Source organism: Cebus imitator, unplaced genomic scaffold (genome assembly GCF_001604975.1).
Source record: "Cebus imitator isolate Cc_AM_T3 unplaced genomic scaffold, Cebus_imitator-1.0 Scaffold21, whole genome shotgun sequence".
NCBI classification, from domain to species: Eukaryota; Metazoa; Chordata; class Mammalia; order Primates; family Cebidae; genus Cebus; species Cebus imitator.
In genome coordinates this window covers 8,844,966-8,866,062 of record NW_016107336.1, presented here as the reverse complement: position 1 = coordinate 8,866,062, position 21,097 = coordinate 8,844,966, and the positions used below count along the sequence as shown (strand labels likewise).

Sequence of the window (21,097 nt, the reverse complement as noted above, 5' to 3'; positions counted from 1 at the left end):
AAAAAAAAAAAAAAGTGGAAAGACAACCCGTGGGTTGTGAGAAAATATCTACAACTCATGTATCTGAGAAGGAGCTTACAACTAGAATATCTAAAGAACTTCTACAACACAATAATAAAAAGATAAGCAACAATTTTAAAGTGGACAAAGGATTTGAATAGACGTTTCTTCAAAGATACACAAATGCGCAATAGGCACATGGAAGGGTGTTCAGCATCGTTAGTCACTAAGAAAGTGCGAGTCAGACCCACAATGAAATACTACTTCACATCCACTAGCATGGCTATTCATAAAAAAGACAACATGGCGGGCACAGTGGCTCACGCCTGTAATCCCAGCACTTTGGGAGGCAGAGGTGGGCGGATCACAAGGTCAAGAGTTCGATACCAGCCTGGCCAATATGGTGAAACCCCATCTCTACTAAAAATACAAAAATTAGCTAGGTGTGGTGGCAGGTGCCTGTAATCTCAGCTACTTGGGAGGCTGAGGCAGGAGAATGAATGACTTGAACCCGGGAGGTGGAGGTTGCAGTGAGCCGAGATCGCGCCACTGTACTCCAGCCTGGGCAACTACAGCCAGACTCCGTCTCAAAAAAAAAAAAAAAAGACAATATTAAGTTTTCTGTTACAAAACTGGAACTCTCAGACACTGCTGATAGGAATCTAAATGGTGCAGCCACTTTGAAAAACAGTCTGGCAGTTTCTCAACAGGTTAAACAGTTACCATATGAGCCAGCAATTCCAGTCCTAGGTATGTACCTGATATGGTTTGGATATTTGTACCCCCGAACCTCACGGTAAACTGTAATCCCCAATGTTGGGAGTGGGCCCTGGTGGAAGGTGTTTGCATCGTGGGGGCAGATTCCTCATAAATGACTTGGTGCTGTCCTCACGATAATAAGTGAGTTCTCACTCTGAGTTCACAAGAGATCTGGTTGTTTAAGAGTGTGGCACCGCTCTTGCCATGTGACATTTGCCAGCTCCCCCTTTGCCACGACCATAAGCTTCCTGAGACCTCACCAGAGGCCAAGCAGATGCTGGTGCCACACTTCCCGTGCCCAGGTAATTTTTAAATTTGCCAGAGAGACAGTCTCACTGTTACTCAGGCTGGTCTTGAACTCCTGGGCTCAAGCAATCCTCCTGCCTTGGCCTCCCAAAGTGCTGGGATTACAGGCATGAGCCACCACACCCAGCCCGGTATTTCTTTACAGTGAGGCAAAAACAGCCTACACTATACCTATGTATACACTTCTATGTATAAAAAACTGGAAAGCTTACGTCCAAACAAAAACTTGTATACAAATGGTCACGGCATCATTATTCAAAATAGCCAAGAAGTGGAAATAACCCAAACATCCAGCAATTGAAGAACGGATAAACAGAATGTAGTATAACCATACAGAACATGACTTGGTAGTACAAAGTGATAACACAGGTAACACGTTCAACATGGTTGAATTTGAAAACACATGCTCAGTGAAAGAAGCCCCAGTCACAAAAAAACCACATACCACATGATTCCTTTTATGTGAAATGTCCACAACAGGCAAATCCACAGAAATGCAAAGTAGATTAGAGTGTTCCAGGGGCTGGAAGTGGAGGCAGGAGTGGGAACGTTGGCCCAGAGGAGAGACAGGGGGGGCTTAGCTATGGAGTTTCTTTCGGGGCTGATAAAAATGTTCTGAAGTTAAATAATAATGATGGATGCACAATTTTGTGGATATACTAAGTACCACTGAATTGTACACTTTAAAAAGGAGAATGGTATTGTATGTGAATAATAGCTAAATAAAGCTGTTTTAGAAAAATATAACAAGAGAAACTGCTCATATCAAGTGAAAAAGTCATGAGATACAATTACAGCTGAGCTTACAATGAATATATATTAAAACAGACAAATGTAAAACTTTATAAAACTTTTTTCTATAATAATAAAAAAAATGGAAAGATATATACCAACATATCCATAGTAGCTTCTAGATGAGTAGGAACTCAACTCCCCCTTTTTTTTTGAGACAGGGTCTTACTCCAATTGCTCAGGCTGGAGGGCAGTGGCCCAATATCAGCCTCAACTTCCCCAGACTCAGGTGATTCTCCCACTTCAGCCTCCCAAGTAGCTGGGACTACAGGTGCACTCCACCATGCTTGGCTAATTTTTTATTTTTTTGTATTTTTTTTGTAGAGACGGGGTTTCGCCATGTTGTCTAGGCTGGTCTTGAACTCCCAAACTCAAGCAATCCACCTGCTTTGACCTCCCAAATGCTGGGATGACAGGCATGAGCCACCATGCCCAGCCTTTGCCGTACTTTCCAAACCACAGTGGCCAACCTTGTTGGTATCTGGCTGGTGTTCCTTCCTTTACGGAATGGCCCCTGTGGCATCTTGGGATCCTGTCTCAGGCTCTGCTTCAAGGATACCCAAACCAAGACACACGCTTGTGCATCACTTTCGAGTTTATAAAGCATTTCCACATGCAGCAGAGTATTTTATCCTCACAACCCTGGGAAGGCACTATTACTATTCCCATTTTATAGACAAAGAACTGAGACTCAGTTGTGTAATGCCAGTGATGAGTTCATCCATACATATTTGTAGACAGAAAACAAATCCCATGAAGATGTCTTATTCAGAGGTACTTCCCCTAAGACGAGAGTTTAGGAAGAGCAGGCCTGGAGGCTCAGGAGACTTGCTGGCCCCATACTCCTCATCTATATAGCAAGGGATCAGACCAGAGCACGCTCACAGCTCTCTCCGAGCTCCGATAGCTGTCAAATCCCTGGCTTTCTGAGTAAGCATTTTCCAGTGTGCTCCAAACACATCTCTCTAAATACAACCGCTAATGATGGCTTTTCTGTGACCAGGCTGTCACACCACAAATGACCACTCCATAACCAGTTGAGCAGGGGTCAGAAAAGGGGTCAGCTGAGTAAGATGGAATTGGGAATTTCAAGCAATTCTAGAGAACGATAAAATGCTTACAGTAAAGATGCAGTTTAGAAAAAATAATAGCAACAGTCTAGTAGAAAAATTGGGGTGGGAGTATCCATGTATCTTCAGAGTGCTGAGCAATTAAAAATTCATTGTGTTTTGGCCAGGTGCGGTGGCTCACTCCTGTAATCCCAGCACTTGGGAGTCCAAGGTGGATGGATGACGAGGTCAGGAGATCGAGACCAGCCTGGTCAACATGGTGAAACCCTGTCTCTACTAAAAATACAAAAATTAGCCTGGCATGATGGCGCACACCTGTAGTCTCAGCTACTCAGGAGGCTGAAACAGGAGAAGCGCTTGAACCTAGGAGGCGGAGGCTGCAGTGAGCCAAGATCGCACCACTGCACTCCAGCCTGGGAAACAGCGAGACTCTGTCTCAAAAAAAAAAAAAATTCACTGTGTTTGTATATAAAGTGAAAAGATGAGGGTAAAATGAACTCTGTGAATTCCTGGAGCATCGCCCCGCACCTGTTTCACTATCAGGAAATGCGCTATTCCTTCCTGGGTTTCCTAGAAAGCTGCTCTTTCCTACGCCAGCGTTCTGACTTTCATTGAAACGCTCACAGTAACTGTCTTTCTCATGGTCCCCTTCTGTTTCTTATTTCAGGGAGGACTCGGCCCTCCAGTGATTTTAGCAAAAGATATGAGTAATATTTTCTCTGAGCCACCAGACATGTGCTAAGCATGAAAACTTACCTCATCATCATCCATTATATTTTCCTTAGCAAAGTCATACAGCTCCTTCTGGAGTGTCGTCACGTTAAAGAACTGAACTGCTTCCTGTTCAGACACAACAGAGAACAGTTTATATGGCCAAGCTTTTAATCTTAGAACTGGGAGGAGGGAGGAACAGGATATGGGATTTTTTCTAAAGTGATGAAAGTGTTTAAAATTAGATAGCAGTAAAGGTTGCACAACTGTGAATACACTAACCACCACTGAATTATACACTTTAAAAAGGTAAATTCTATCCTATATAAATTATATATCAATTTTTTAAAAAAGAGTGGCCAGTCCTGAGTGGACAATGAATTACTGAAAACCAAAATAGCATATAGAAATCCCAGTGAAAATACAAGTTAAGGGCAAAGATCAATTAGAAAAAATCTTTGGAAACTAATATATAATTAATGGGATTCACTGACAACACAGCTAAGTGGTGAGTTTGCTATCAAGGGAATTAAATGATGGTCCATCCACAAAAGAGCCTACCAGGGAACTGTTAAAGAAGAACAATTAAGAAGATATATGGGCTGAGAGCAGTGGCTCCCGCCTATAATCCCAGCACTTTGGGAGGCTGAGGTGGGCGGATCACAAGGTCAGGAGTTCGAGACCAGCCTGACCAACATGGCGAAACCCCGTCTCTACTACATATACAAAAATTAGCCAGTCATGGTGGTGAGCACCTGTAATCCCAGCAGCTACTCGGGAGGCTGAGGCAGGAGAATCTCTTGAACCCAGGTGGCGGAGGTTGTAGTGAGCCAAAATCGTGCCACTGCACTCCAGCCTGGGCAACAGAGCAAGACTCTGTCTCAAAAAAGAAAACGAGAAGATATATGGATGTGACATGGAGAAATATTCATGACAAATTGTTAGAAAGACCAAGAAAGTTGCAAAAAGTTGTAAAACTATGTAAATGTGAGCTTTTAATAAAAAATATACAAATACTTACTGTATATATGAGTAAATATATACCTTTAAAGCAGGGGATAAAGAGTAGGTGCAGGCTGGGCACGGTGGCTCACGCCTGTAATCCCAGCACTTTGAAAGGCTGAGGTGGACAGATCACCTGAGGTCAGGAGTTTGAGACCAGCCTGGCCAATATGGCAAAACCCCATCTCTACTAAAAATACAAAAATTAGCCTGGTGTGGTGATGCACACCTGTAATCCCAGCTATTCGGGAGGCTGAGGCAAGAGAATCGCTTGAATCCGGGAGGTGGAGGTTGCAGTGAGCTGAGATTGTGCCACTGCACTCCAGCCTGGGTGACAGAGCTAGACTCTGTCTCAAAGCAAAAACAAAGAGAAGGTGTAGGATTATGACAGAATTTTGCTTTCCAAGTAACGTATTTTTGTAATGTTTGAAATTTGCAGAGTTTTTACAGATTAGGAAATGAAAAGGAAGCGGTAAAATGCTAAAACACACACATGCGCAAAACTACAGAAAAAAAATGAGTTTTCCTTTATTTCCAAAATAACCCTTTCTCTCAAGGTACACGGTAGTCTCTGGAAGGCGAGAATGAAGAGAAGAGGGAAGGTGTGGTGCACGGACTTACTGGTCTGGGCTGGAAGTGCTCCTCCGAGAGGCCCCAAGCATCCCTGTGGTACTGGTAATACACCAGGTTCTGCTGCATGACCTTGTCATTCTGATCAAAGAGCAGGTAGCTGACTGCACAGGGGGCTGCATTCTTCAGGTCGTTCACTGGGGTCGGGAAGAAAAGACAAATGAAGAAATCAGCAAACCACGCCCTGTCATTCCTCTCCCCAGATTGGCTTCTAAAGAAAAAGGTCATATGAACAAGCCCATTCTCCACAGTCCTCCTCCAGAGAGCCTGGGGCCGATGGCAGCCCTGGGTGGGCAGGCCACAGGCGGGGTCTCCACGGCAGCCTGGAAGCCAGGCTTGAAACTTAGTTCTAGTTAGGCACATGCCTACGGAGAAATGGCTATGTTCTACCTCCAGCTCTGGTGACCCAAGCTGGTCTCGGGTCCCTGGAAGCCGCTGGAAAAAGCTGGACTGTCCTGGGGCTGAGGGAGATAGCAAGGACGCGCTCCGCAAACAGGTTTCCCACTTGAGGCCCTCAGCATCTGGGTCCCATCTGGCTGGGACCACAGTCTCCAGACCTAGGTTAACTCCCCTATGGCTAAACCAGACCTGGAAAACTCAAAGGATGGTGGAGCCTCTGGGCTGGAGGGGTTTGGAAAGTCGCCTGTTTTTGCCATCTCCTGGGGATGGAACTCCCACCTCCAGCCTCTGCGTGGTTTTGCCCGCCTATGACAGTACCTTCAGCATAGGGAATTTGCAGGGCTTGGGTTCTGTCTTACGAGTGCAGGGTAAGGAGGGCGAGGTGATGAGACACAAGCCCCAGGTATTTATTCTGGCACATTCCACTCTAATACACACCAAAGTACCTTTGCAAAAACTGCGGTTGGCCAGAGCAGCCAGAGCTTAGGTATGAATACATTGTGCCACCCAGTGGCGGTTTCCTGTAATGACTACTTTAAAGCCAGCCCTTAGGGGCACTCTTCAAATGTAAATACCACCACCTGCCCTCAAGCAATGTGGTATGGTAGGCAGTCTAGAAAAAATTCAAAACGGGGCGGAGTTTCAGGAAGCTAATTTCAGGAAGCACATTTCATTCATACTGTTGATCCCGGAAAGCAAAGATTTCCTGGGAAGCAGCAAGCATAGCTAGAGGCCTCAGTCTACCAGTGTTGATAGCCTTTCCCACGGTTTCTGATATGCAGGGCGATTTTCACGGCGTGTGAGAATTTCAGAGGGCAGGGGAGCTGCCAGAGCCTGGATGTGTCCAGAACACTTCTAAATTCCTAGTGTTCTAGCTTTGTACATTTAGAACCAAGCCATGCTCAGTAAGCTAGAAGACCTATGGGTTTTTATATTTATATAATACATATTCTTTTTCCTTTTTTGACCTTCAGGATGCAAGGCTTACCCTGTGTCCTGAAGAGGATGGGAGGAAAGATAAAGAGGAAACCCAAGAAAAACCACAATTACCACAGTGGGAAAGGAGGGCTAAAGCCACGATCACCTCTCTCCCTCTTCCCAGGGCGCCCGGAGACCAGCCATTCCCAAGTGTGAAGGGGTGACCCAGGCATCTACTCTAGCCAGAAGCCTGCCACCGCTAGACCCTGGCACTTCACTAGAGCAGAAGAGTTCCTGCTGCCACTGTCCCTAATAATTCTCCTGTGCTTAGAACCGAATTGCCACTTAAACAAATGGCCCTTGGCAAAGTCAGGTACAGGAAGAGGAGGAAGAGCCAAAACACACAGGCTCTGAAGTCTAATCCTGAACTCCCTTCTCATTGTCCACTAGAACGTTCTGATTGAGAAACTCCCATTTCAGGTCAAGGGAGGACCAATTAGGATGAAACTAACAGGCCAGGAGCAGTGGCTCACACCTGTAATCCCAGCACTTTAGGAGGCTGAAGTGGGAGGATCCCTTGAGACCAGGAGTTCAAGACGAGTGTGGGCAACATGGCAAGACTCCATTTCTACAAAAATAACAATTAGCTAGGTGTAGTGTCACTTGTCTGTGGTCCCAGCTACTCAGGAGGCTGAGGTGTAAGGATCACTTAAGTGTGAAAGGTTGAGGTTGCAATGTGCCATGATCATGCCACCACATTACAGTCTGAAAGACAGAGGACTCTGTCTCAAAAAACAAAACCAACCACACAAACAAAAAAACCCAAACAAAAAGTAAAAAATATGTTTCAGAATCATTCAGAATCAGTCTCCTTCTGTGAGTCACTGTTTGCGGGACAGGAATTTATTATTCAGAATCTGAGTTTGGATGGCATGAGGGCAAAAGTAAATGAGTGTTAACCAAGGTTACTGAGTGCCCAATTAGGTGTCAGTTAGTCAGAGATTTAGAGACAAAACTAACTTGTTATTATATTCAAAGGAAATACATACGGACATTCACCAAAAAAAATAGGTATCTCAACCCAGTAAAAACCATAAACAACTTACTACAGAATTTTAAAGAAATGGGCTCTGATGCAAGACAGATAAAAAAACCTAACACAAAAAAAAAAAAAAAAGAAAGGAAAAAAAAGAAACTTTACAGTCTGAAAAGTAAAGCCAGTGGTGAGGAGGAGGGAAAATAATAATAACATAAACAAACACACAGTTTGCTGCGTGCCAGTGCGGGAATACCCCAGACAGTTCACATCTACTAACTCAGTAGTCCCCAAGACAATCTATGAAGTTAGTGGTACAGCCTCTACTCACAGACGAGGAAACTAAAGCGCAGAGAAGCTAGCAAGTGACGAGGCTGAAAATGGACCCAGGCAGCGTGGCTGCAGGCTCTGCCCTCAATCACTAAGCCAAGCTCCCTTTTTGTGCAAAGCATGGCACCAGGGCTGTCACTGTGACCTCAGTGAACTCTCAGCAGCCACAGCTAAGAGCTAATACCTCTGTTTTACAGTCTTGGAAAAACCAAGTGCCTCACCCAAGATGTCACAGAAGATTACTTACACTTATAATAGGCAAACTGCAAGTAATGGTACATGGTAGCCACAAATTTCTCGACGGGATAGCCTCCTATAACTGGGGTGAGGTTCTCTTCACACTGTATTTTGCATTCCAGAACTTCTATATAATGATCTGAAACAAAACGTGCAAATTTTCAGAGCAGTGCATCCATTACTTTCTTTTTTTTTTTTTTNCCCAGCTAATTTTTTGTATTTTTAGTAGAGACGGGGTTTCACCACGTTGACCAGGATGGTCTCGATCTCTTGACCTTGTGATCCACCCGCCTCGGTCTCCCACAGTGCTGGGATTACAGGCTTGAGCCACCGCGCCCGGCCTCCATTACTTTCTTAATACGCTCCTTCTGCCTCTTGCCCAAATGAAATTGGTAAAAGAAGAATAACTGCCACACTTACGAGGAGCCAAAAATCTTTAATATACAAAATTCCTTCAAATCAATAAGAAAAAGACGAACATCCACTATACAAATGGCCAAACAATATTAACAGAAAAGAAATTATTAAAATGTCTAATAAACAAGGTGAGAGTTGCTACACCTAGGTTGTAATTAAGAAATACAACTACCCCTAAAATAATTTAAACTATTAAATTGGCAAATTTTTAAAAAATTCATCACGTAGTATTAAGAAGAGAACAGTGAAATGCTCTCGAATTCTGTTGGTGGAAGCAAAACAGGAACAAACTTTTTGGAGAACAATTTGGCAAGATTTATCAAAGGTTAAAATATACAGACCTTCCAACCCAGCTGTCTACTTCTAGGAAATTTTCTTTAGACATAGGCAAACATAAGCACTGTTTATAACGACTAATGAACGTACTTGGAAGTACCTAAGTGCCAGTCGATAGGATGAGGATTAATAAATCCTCGACGGATGCAGGATAAGCTCCAGATAGTGGCCACATGGACCGCATGGCATAAGTCATGTGTCAGCATAAGTTGTAAACCTGTTGTTTTTAATAAACTGTCTTTGTTCTGCTCCTGAGTTTCATGTAAAAAAGTCAAACTTTGTCTTTGTTCAGTGCTCAGTTTTCAGATGCGAATCCGCTGAGCTGGTGCACCTACATAAAATCCTCCTGTTCCACCCATTGGTCTCACTAGTCTCCTGAATTTCTGCAACATTTTGGTGAGCCAGCCAGGAGCGGAGATGTCTCCTTTGCCTGTGAGCTTGGAACCCTGGGTCAGGGGAGACCCGTGACCCCAGATGCCATCGGGAGAACTTAACCTGGAAGGGAGATCAGCTCTCCCATGACTCAGTGCCCTTCCCCGACAGTGCAACAGAACCTAAGGGGACACAGGACAATTCTGGGATAGCACGCTATAGAACTGTGGTAAGATTTAGGGCCCAAGGCAGGACCTGTCCCATAAGGACAGAGGGGGAGCCTATAAACGACCAGGGTGTAGTTAGTACTCCAACCCAGGACGTGAAAGTGGTTCAAAAAGTTGGAAGAAACCTACACCCCAACTAGGGGATCTGGGAGTGGGGAAGTGTGTGAAAGAGGAGGTTCCAAGAGGGACCAACATGGGGAGTGATGTGTGGGGGCCGCAGGTCTCTTAGCACACACTGTACACTCCGAGTGAAGTGTGGGACTCACCAGGACTGGGGTGATCCACATATAGCTTAGGGAGAGGCCCCATGATCTAGGTACTGTGGCAGAGGAACCCTCCACTAACACTAAGCGGCATCTGAAAACTTCCAAGAGGAAGACAATCTAATTGCTCTGAAGTGAAAGGACATGTGTATTGCACTGTAATTGGAAGGAAAATGGGTGGAAAGTTGTGGAAACCTTCCTCGTTAGACTGTATGTTAAAGAACTTTAAGAAGGGTTATTCGGGGGATTATGGAACCAAGTTGAGCCCCCAGAGGTTGAGGCTGAGAACTCACTGTGAGATAGAGTGGCCCTCTTTTGTTGTCGGATGGCCAGCTGAAGACACTATAGATAGGGAAACAACTGGCCGTGTACTTAGGGTGGTGACTGGGGTCGGAGAACAGCCAGGGCATCCGGACCAATTCCCTATATTGACTCATGGCCAAATATAGTTCAAACCCGACCTGCGTGGCTGCAGCCCTATTTGGCAGATTACTGCAAAAACACTTGCAGCACGAGCTGAGTCGAAAGAGAAAGAGAATTCAGCCTCACAGTCAGCTGCAAGAGCAAAAGGACACATGCAGGAAAAGTCAGTTCTGCAGGCACCGCCAGAGGAGAGAGAAGCCCCTCCTCTTTATGCACCAATCTATCCTCCTTTACCAAGGGAGTCAAGTTCAGATGGTGACATACCCTAGGCTTCACCTAGAAGGGAGGAATCTGAGCCCCTGCCCCAGGAAGTCAGAGAGGAAAGTCAAGATGACCAAGAAGGCCGCCTTTGATCTGGACACACCAGAGCTATGCAAATGCCCCTCCAAGAAACTTGGGGACCTATCTGCTATGATGATCAGGGCCAGATCCAAAGGGGTCAACCGACTCTTGTTTACCAGCATTTTTCAACCTCCTGAACTGGAAACACCATACTCCCTCCTACACGGAGGAGACCCAGGCATTCACAGATCTGATGCAGTCCGTTTCTCAAATACACAATCCAACTTGGCCAGACTACAAGCAGCTTCTCCTAACACCGCTTAACAATGAGGAGTGCCGAAGGGTCACTCAGGCAGCCCTTTGCTGGCTAGAGAGCAATGCGCCAGAGGACACTGATAATGTCCAGGCATATGCTCAAAACCAGTTCCCAGAAGCAGACCCACCCTGGGACCCAAATGATGTAACCCAGTTTCAGCGCCTGCAGAGGCACCGAGAGGCGCTCCTGCAAGGGCTGTGAGCGGGCAAAAGAGGGCTATTAACATAAGGAAAATCTCAGAAGTGTTGCAGGAAGTTAGGAAATTCCCAGTCAGTTCTATGAGAGACTCTGTGACACATTCCGGCTTTACACTCCGTTTGACCCTGAGGCTGCTGAGCATCAGCACATGGTGAACACAGCATTTGTAGGGCGAGCCCAGGGGAACATTAGACAGAAATTACTAAAGCTAGTAGGTTCTACAGGCATGAATGCCCCAGCTTACAGAAGTGGCTACCAAGGTGCACGTTAATCGTGATGAAGAGGCAAAGAGGGAAGCTGATCAGAGGTTTGAAAGACAGGCTGATCTATTAACGGAAGCCTTCATAGAACAACAAGCGGGCATGGCAAGGGGGCGTGGACATGGCAAGGGGGCATGGACATGGGCGCAGACGTGGTCGTCGAAGGGGCCAAGTCGGGCTGAGGCTTGAAAGCCAGCCAAGGCTAGATAAGGATCAGAGTGCATGGTGCAAAAAGAAAAGACGCTGGAAAAATGCATGCCCTGAGGGCAAGGAAGAAAATGGCAGCGACTATAAGACTGGAAAACTGCCAGTCAGAGGCCATCATGCCCCAAGAGAGTTGGACGCTGGCCAGGCACAGAATGCGGTGGCTCACACCTGTAATCCCAGCACTTTCAAATCAACGAATTGCAGGCAGACCATGAGGCAACTGCTTGTCAGACCTGGAAAGGATGGTCTCCGGACTCCCTTTTTGAGAATCTTACTAATACCACCAACAGAAAAGCCTAAAGTGAGGCCAGGTGTGATGGCTCATGCCTATAATCCCAGCACTTTGGGAGGCTGAGGCGGGTGGATCACTTGAGGTCAGGAGTTTGAGACCAGCCTGACCAACATATTGAAACCCCATTTCTACTAAAAATGCAAAAATTACCCAGGTGTGGTGGCAGGTGCCTGTAATCCCAGCTACTCAGGAGGCTGAGACAGGAGAATCACTTGAACCCGGGGAGCGGAAGTGACAGTGAGCCAAGATTGTGCCACTGCACCCCAGCCTGGGGAACAGAGCAAGGCTCTGTCTCAAAATAATAATAATACGTAAAGTTATCCATTACAACAGTACCTGTGATAGGAAAAGACTAGAACAACCCAAATGTCTATCACTCTCACTCCAACAGAGTACCTGACAGCAAATAACGAATCCCTGTGTACTCATTTGGATGTCATTCGGTGGAAAAAGCAAAGAACAGAAGAGTATATAAAGTATGGTACCCATTCCATACAAAAGAAGCAAACATAAAAACAAGAAAATATATGTTTATATATATACACAAACATAGAAAAAATGATGCAGGCAAGAATTTTCCATAGACACTGAATCAGCAGGGGGTAGGAGGGGAGGGCAGAGCTTGATGAGCAGCAAGTGGTCAGGGTCTTGCTATGAATAAATAATTTCAAAAGTAAAACCACTAACTGTACTGTGGAAAAACTAAAAACTAGAAAATACCTTAAATGCTGAAAAATTAACATCAACAATAAGGGGGCCAACAAACATCATACATACCTTGACATGGTATGCTGAGGAGGACATTTATATAGCAGTCCAGCCAAAAACACACAACCTGAATGTAACTGTGAAGACACATCATAGAAACCCAAACTGAGGAATGTTTACAAAGTAATTAGCTTATATTCTTAAAATATATCCTTGGATTTTTCCAGATTAGAGAATACTAAAGGAAGATGACAAATAAATAGGAACCATGATTCTGAACTAGAAACTGTACCAGGAAAAAAAAACTGGTGCTGGAAAGATTATTGTGACAATTGACAAAATGGGAATATGAACTACAGATTGAATAAAAGGATTGCATCTAGTATATTAAGTTTCCTGAATTTAATCACTGTGGATATTTAGATAATATTGCTGTTCTCAGGAAACAAACCGAAGTGTTATGGGGTAAAGGGTAATAATGCATGCAACCTACTTCCAAATAGTTCCAAAATAAAAATAATTATACACAGCCGGGTACAGTGGCTCACACCTATAACCCCAGCGCTTTGGGAGGGCAAGGCAGGCGAATGACTTGAGGTCAGGAGTTTGGGACCAGCCTGGCCAACACAGCGAAATCCCATCTCTAGTAAAAATACAAAAAACTAGCCAAGTATGGTGACGCCTGCCAGCAGTTCCAGCTACTCAAAAGGCTGAGGCAGGAGAATCCCTTGAACTGGGAGGCAGAGGTTGCGGTGAGCTGAGATTGCACCACTGCACTCCAGCCTAGGTGACAGAGCAAAACTCCATCTCAAAAATAAAATAAAATAATAACAATAATTATACACACAGCACATATGGAGAAGGTGATAAACTTGGCACAATCAATGTTATAAATTGGTGAATCTATGAGAGTTCTTTGTACGATTCTCCTGACTTCTCTACAAATTTGAAATTATTTAAAAATAAAAAGAAACTCTAAATATCTATATATCCATACTGTGAGAGGCAAATCAATCTCAGAACCCAAAAATCACTAAGCCAAAGGGAAATGTCAATCTGGGAACCCCATAGGGCAAACTTGTTTCCCATCCTATTCCTAAATAAGATAGCTACAAAGGTTAAAAAAAAAAAAAAGCTACAAATTTCTCTCCCCCCACTACCCCCCACCCCAGCCCACCACCGACAGAGTATCGCTCTTTTGCCAGGTGCCAGGCTGGAGTGCAGTGGCACAATCTTGGCTCACTGCAACCTCTGCCTCCTGGCTTCAAGCAATTCTCCTGACTCAGCCTCCCGAGTAGCTGGGACTACAGGCACGTGCCACCACACCCAGCTTATTTTTGTATTTTAGTAGAGACGGGGTTTCACTATGTTAGCCAGGATGGTCTCAGTCTCTTGGCCTCGTGATCCGGTCGCCTCGGCCTCCCAAAGTGCTGGGATTACAGGTGTGAGCCATCATGCCCAGCCACAAATTTCTCTTATAATTTACCCATAAGGAAATTTTTGTGGACAAAGGACAGGCAGACCTCAAAGTTATCCCTTTGCTCACATGGGACAAATGTATATCTGATTGTTTGCTTTGCTCTGTTGTTTCACTAAGCCAGACTAAAGCGTAAGTGCCTATTCCTGTGAATTTCATATTCAGTGAAAGGCTAATCAGAAACTCAAAAAAAATGCAACCATTTGTCTCTTACCTACATATGACCCGGAAACCCCCTCCCCACTTCAGGTTGTCCTGCCTTCTGGACTGAACCAATGTACATCTAACATATATTGATTGATGTCTCATATCTCCCTAAAATGTATAAAACCAAACTGTGCCCTGAGTACCTTGGGCATATGTTGTTAGGACCCCCTGAGGCTGTGTCACGAGTACATTCTTAACCCTGGCAAAATAAACTTCCCAAATTGATTGAGACTTGTCTCAGATACTCTTTGATTTATAATACATATATCTTAGCTACATCGAAGATAGATAGAGACAGCAGATGTTATGCGCTTCCTGATGGAAGAACTCAGCATCAGCTATCAAGCAGTCGACTCCCACCAAAAAACCACCCAAAACAAAGTCAAATCGAGCCCGTTCAAGCCTCTACATCCAATTACTGATTTACAAGAAATATAGAAGACAGAGGAACATGGGAATACGGTCAGCAAAACCCAGACACTGGGAATCTCTACAGGACAAAAAATGCAGGTCCTTCAACAGCAAGGGGGAAAAGACGTGGCAGAAGAACCTATGGATTAAATGACACTAAAAGATAACCAACTTGCTACAATGTGGATGAAACATGACATTATGCCCAGTGAAATGAGCTAGTCACAAAAAGGCAAATACTGTATGACTCCACTTATATGACGTATCTGGAGTAGTCAAATTCACAAAGACAGAAAGTAGAAAGGTTGTTGCCAGTGGCTGGGGGAAGGGAAATGGGCAGTTACTGCTTTTTTACAGAGTTTCAATTTGGGGAAACATAAAAAGTGCTAGAGATGGACAGTGCTGATGGTTGCACAATCATGTGACTGTCGTCAACGCCACTGGAGTGTACATTGAATGATAGTTAAAATAATAAAGTTCATATTCTGTATATTTTACTACAGTACAAATTTTCAAAAGATAACCCATCACAATGGATGGACGTTATTTGGATCCTGATTCAAACAAACGGTAAATTAAAGGCGCACACACATATTTATGACATTTCTGAAATAATTAGTACACTATTTAGGTATTTAATGATGACATCAAAGAACAACTGTTAAAATTCTACAGGTGTAATAGTTTGTTGATCTGTTTAAAAAACAAGGAGTCCTTACCTTCTAAAGGCACATGCTCAAGTATTACAAATGAAATAATATGGCATCTGGAATTTGCTTCAAAATAACATGAGAGGGAAAGCAGGTGGGAATTAGATGAAGACAAAGTGGCATGAGTTGCCAATCACGAAGTTAGGTCGTGGGTACATGGCGGTTTATTATACTCTTCTCTCTGTTTTTGTATATGTTTAAAATTTTCCATAATAAAAAGTTTTCTTAGGGCAAAAACAAAACAGAACAAACCCTACTTTGTAGAAAGAGGTTGATGAATAAAAAGTGACTGAAAAAAGACGAAATCGAAAACCCTGGATTCAATAACTTTAAAAGAGCTTCTCTAATCCCAGCACATTGGAATGCCAAGGCAGGCGGATCATGAGGTCAGGAGATGACACCATCTGGGCTAACAAGATGAAACCCCGTCTCTACTAAAAATATAAAAAATTAGCTGGGTGTAATGGCATGCGCCTGTAATGCCAGCTACTGGGGAGGCTGAGGCATGAAAATCGCTTGAACCCGGGAGGTGGAGGTTGCAGTGAGCCAACATCACGCCACTGCACTCCAGCCTGGGTGACAGGGTGAGACTGCGTCTCAAAAAACAAATAAATAAAAGAGCTTCTCTACTGCAGGATTTCTAAGGGCCTTTAACCATTAAAGTGCACAGTGATTCTTCAAGAAGGAGACGCAGTGCTCAGCCCATTCCCAGGCTTATTTAACAAGTATACACATACACGGTACCGTCCAGATTTTACTTATCTCATCCTTTCTGGGAGGCACAGTTCTAGGATCAGTGTTCTCAAACCGCTTTGGGAAAGAGCCTCCCTTAGTCGTTTCCCAATTTCTGTAAGGACACTGCCCAGTAGAGGCACTTGGGAAATACCTAGGCACTATGGAGAAATCTGGGCTACTTATGCACAGAGTGTTACATTTTCTTCCTTTCTTTATTTTTCCTTTCTGTGTTTTCCAAACTTCCTAGAATGGGCATACATTCTTTTATAATCAGAGAAGAGATTTAATTTTTAATCAGATTTAAATTTTAATCGGATTTAAATTTTAATCTTTCATAATCAGAGAAGAGATTTTTAATTTCAAAAAGTTGCCTTAGTGATGGCCACTTAAGGGTTCATTCTACCTTTGTCTGTGTTGGAAAATTCCTGTAATCAAAGTTATCTCAGTAGCATGAGTCACTGAGGTGCCCTTGGGCCCATTTTTATTTTTCAAAATGCCTGTAGGAAATCTGTAAGCAGGTAGGGCAGATACAGAATTCTACCTTGGCAGGCCTGTGCTTGAACCTTCTCTCAGTGATCTCACTAGAAGCCCCTGCCAAGTCAAAGGCTTATCTATGCAGGTGGCAACTACCCCCAGTTACCCATTAATAAATGAGCTCAAAAGTTTCTCAGAGGCCACTCCAGGCATCTAGAAGGCATGCAGGCAGAAAGCAGACATCTAGGGAAGACTATTCCATGGGCGTACTGAGCTTATTGACCCACCACCAACCTGCTATGGAAAGGTAGAAGTCCTTGAAGTCCTTGATCTCCCTGGAACCCTCGCAGGCTGCGACACACTCATAAAAGGCCTTGAAGAAGTCGGGAAGGGCCAGCTCCATGTCTGTGATGGACGTTCTCCAGTTCTCACCATTGTACGCCCGCACTGCTCGGATGAACAGGCTCTGAAAAGCAAGGAGAAGCCAGTGAAGCTTGCTCCTGGACGTGAAGGGAGACATCCATGAACTCTCAAAGGGAATCAAGACCACCAAGCTCGCTCTCATTAGTTCTGAAGAAGCCACACTGACCCTTAGAGAAGCCAATCAGGGAGTTACTTTATATACAGATTTTTCTACCCTGCTGACGATGGGTATGCTTCTTAATTAGTTCAATTCAAAAAGTAGCAGGCACCTGATAATAAAATCAAGTTTGAATCAAGGAAAATAGGAAAACTATGACAGAGATCAGATCAGCAGCTGCCAGGAGTCAGGGGTTACAGGAAAAACTTGCTCAGGGGTGGTGAAAATATTCTACGTTGTGACCGTGGTGGCAGTTACAGGACTGGATGTATTTGTCCAAACTTACTGAATTATACACTTAAAATTGGTAAATACATTGTAAATAAATGATACCTCAACAAAGCTGGTTTTTAAAATGGAATGAAGGAAAAAATATAAGTTTGAGAGCAGGTATATTAGTCTATTCTCACACTGCTATAAAGAAATGCCTTCATCTGGCCAATATAGCGCAACCCCATCTCTACTAAAAATACAAAAATTAGCCAGGTGTTGGTCACACACCTGTAGTCCCAGCTACTCAGGAGGCTGAGGCACAAGAATCACTTGAACACAGTAGGCGGAGATGGCAGTGAGCTGAGATCGTGCCACTGCACTCCAGCCTGGGTGACAGAGAAGACTCTGTAAAAAAAAAAAACAACACTGAGGCTAGGTAATTTATAAATAAAAGATGTTTAACTGATTCATGGTTCTGCAGGCTATACAGGAAGCATACCAGCTTCTGCTTCTGGGGAGGCCTCAGGAAACTTACAATCATGGCAGAAGGCAAATGGGGAGCAGCACTTCACATGGTCAGAGAAGAAAGAAGGGGTAGGGGGAGGTGCTACACACTTTTAAACAACCAGGTCTCACGATAACTCACTCGCTCACCATCATGAGAACAGCACACAGGGGATGGTGCTAAACCATTCATGAAGGATCCACCCCCATGATCCAGTCAGCTCCCACCTGGCCCCACCTCCAACACTGAGGATTACAATTCCACATGAGATTTCGGTGGGGACACAGATCCGATCCATGTCAGCAGGTGTCCAACAATGCAGGATAAACAGAAGTGCCATGCATCAGCACTAGTTACTAGGAAGGGCAACCATGTGCCAGACAGTGGAAACCTCAAGGACTTTCTGCTAATTGTCGATCAGACTCATTAGAAGAGAAGTAACTAGGACCAAGGAAGCAGCTTGGTCTCCAAGAAATAAGTAAAGATCCTGGATACACACAAAACCTGCTAACTTGCAGAGGCCAGGACAGGCCCTGAATAAGCATGGGACCCTCCATTTGGAGTTCCTTCTCAGCTGCTCCTTAATGAGGGTATCTGAGAGCCCCCCTTGGACCTAGAATTTTCACCAAGCTTAAGGCCTCAGGTAAAGAGGTTGGATTTTCTTAAACCTCCTGGGCAGGCAGCATCCCCTGGAAATAGGATAGGCTGAGAAATGAAGGAGTCTTTCTGAAGAGCGCATCAATGAGCAGCAACTCCAGGCAGCTGGTTCCACAGAAGCAGCAGGGCGGCGGCAGCAGGAAGAAGGAAGCCCAGCAAGAGAGAGGAGCCCCTGATCACACAGGAGGGCAGCCTGGCCACCGCAGAAGGGCTCCAATGAGTGCCAACAGAACTAGCTGACTTCCAGAAAAGCCCAGGGCACTGACCTCATGCACTCAGCTTCATTCCCCAAACCCTATGAAAACAACAGTGAAGACAACGAAAATGCATAAATTGCTTTTATGGGAGAATGGAACGGGAGCAAGCAGCAGATAAGACTTCAACAACTTTTGGAAAGACAGAAAGCAAAATAGTCACAAAGAAGGGGTCAGAGGGGAAACAAGCTATACGTCCATTGGTATGTGCAGGCGTGAGGGTCCACGGAAGGCTGGGGTTAGGCATGGAACTGGAAGCAGGACTGCAAGTTTGAACAGGCTGTTTGCTGGAGACCTGGGTCCGCTCCCAGGACCCACCCACCCACCCAAGAGATCACATCTTCCAAAGCCACTCTTCACCAGAGACTGGTAGTTTGTTCTAGAGACTTTACCCATAAAGGCTGAGGAATCAGGGACCAGACAGCAGAGGCCAAGGTGGAGGCATGACGCTAAAAATCTGGAAGCAGGTGAAGTCTTCTGACTCACCTGGGAGACCCTGTCCCCCTCCCCAGCCTGGCTCTCAGGCACCAGCAGATTGTGGGTAACCCCCCATATAGGCACCGAGGAATGAGAGCTAAGCAGAACCCACCCTGGCACAGTTAGGGCCTGAGGAATATCTCACTTTATAGTATTACTACTCAGCTATTTCCTTTTATATAATCCTTTACATAATCATATATTAGTTAATAGAAATAGGGCTTGAAGAATCCCTTTATATAATCCTCTATATATAATCATATAATAGTTGATAGTAGGAGTGCCTAAAGAATATTTCCCTACATATATACCTATAATTATATCTTAGTTCATGATTGGAGGAATGCCTACAGCAGACACAGTACAGAGCATGAATTAAGGGATAAGTAGCTTATAGTCAGAGGAATGCCTAGAGCAGACCGTACAGAGCATGATTTAAGGGAAAACAGTTATACCAGGACAAGAATCCATGGCCCAGGCAGCAGCGTTCAGTATCGTAAAGATACCCGCTGTAAGGCAGGCTTGGGGCGAGAGCCACTCCTCATAAAGGAGTTGTAGGACCTTGCTCCAGTTCTTGTGGAAGGCTGCCCTCAGAACAGCAATCCACCTTGGTGACTGTGATCTTTATCAGCTCTTGCTACTGTGCTGCTTGAAAAGCATCTTCCCATAGAACCCACTGGAAGCTGCCAGAACGTGGCAGTAATCTTGACAGCTCTGTCAGTGCTATGTGACTTAAAGCATCCCCCCATAAATCTTCTTAGAAGTAGCTTGCCCATAGATAGAAGTATTGTACATTGCACCCTCTTCACTGCACACAGCCTACCTTCAAGCCTCGGTGACCTAATGGGGGTGAACCCCTTACTGCACACGGCCCTTGCCTTCATGGGAACGGGCCCCTTGCTGTGCACTGTCCACCTCCTGGCCTAGGTGACCTAATGGGTGTGGACCTCATGTTTTATTGCTCACGACCCTATCACTATCCTTAAAGATGATTTCTCTCACTGCCCTACCGCCTAACCTATACATAATAAATACTCACGCTTCTGGACATTCGGGGTCTCACCTGACTCCACTCATAGGTGGCGTGGCACCCTGAGCCCAGCTGTGTTTTCTTGTACTTCTGTGTCCTGTCTCTTTATTTCTCGGATCCTGCGCCTTAGCACAGCATAAGGCTCACCCTACAACCCTGTGGGGCCCTCAGCCCTACAGCAGATGAGCATGGGCACCCCACCAGCCCTGCAGAGGGCTGGTGGAGTCTTCCCTGGAAAACTGACAGATATCCCCAAAAGAGACTTCACACATACATTTTCCCTACCAGTGAAAAAGTGTGCCTGTGGTCTGAGCGCTCTACAGAAAACCCTGTGGTCAGGCCCTGGGAACTACAGCTCCTAGTGGATATTTTCTACATATCCCCGTTTCCAACAATGCCCCACCCTTACTTGCTACCCAGGCCCTCAGTGCCTGAGTCCCAGAAGGCCTTGACAATAGTGAGTGCTCAAAAGGGTGAGGTCCTTCTTTCTTACTGTTCTTATACCTAATTCTCATCAGATCTTCACTTCGTCGATGCATAAGCTTAAGTATCCTCTACTCTGCACATCAGCCTTCCTTAACTCCTCTTTGTTTTTGACCTTAATATATTTGGGGTGTGTTTGTGTGCAGGTACAAAAATATACGCCTCCTTGTTTCATCAAAACTGGAGATTCATGTTTCTGTTTCTTGTGTTCCCGGTCATTTTTAGATGATTTCCAAGATATGGCTTTAATCTACCCTCTTAAAACTAAATGATTGGCCAGGCGCGGTGGCTCAAGCCTGTAATCCCAGCACTTTGGGAGGCCGAGGCGGGTGGATCACGAGGTCAAGAGATCGAGACCATCCTGGTCAACATGGTGAAACCCCGTCTCTACTA

At 44.8% G+C, this 21,097-nt stretch overlaps 1 protein-coding gene across 1 annotated transcript in view; it reads right to left on the bottom strand.

Moving 5' to 3' along the window:
- LOC108299434 (cartilage associated protein) overlaps positions 1–21,097 on the bottom strand; it is a 32,732-nt gene that overhangs the window by 6,104 nt on the left and 5,531 nt on the right. Inside the window, exons 3-6 of the mRNA XM_017521705.1 lie at positions 16,800–16,971; positions 8,201–8,329; positions 5,262–5,407; positions 3,684–3,767 (exon numbers count right to left, since the gene is read on the bottom strand). Coding sequence (XP_017377194.1) covers positions 3,684–3,767; positions 5,262–5,407; positions 8,201–8,329; positions 16,800–16,971 — 531 coding nt within the window. The remainder of the gene's footprint in view (positions 1–3,683; positions 3,768–5,261; positions 5,408–8,200; positions 8,330–16,799; positions 16,972–21,097) is intronic.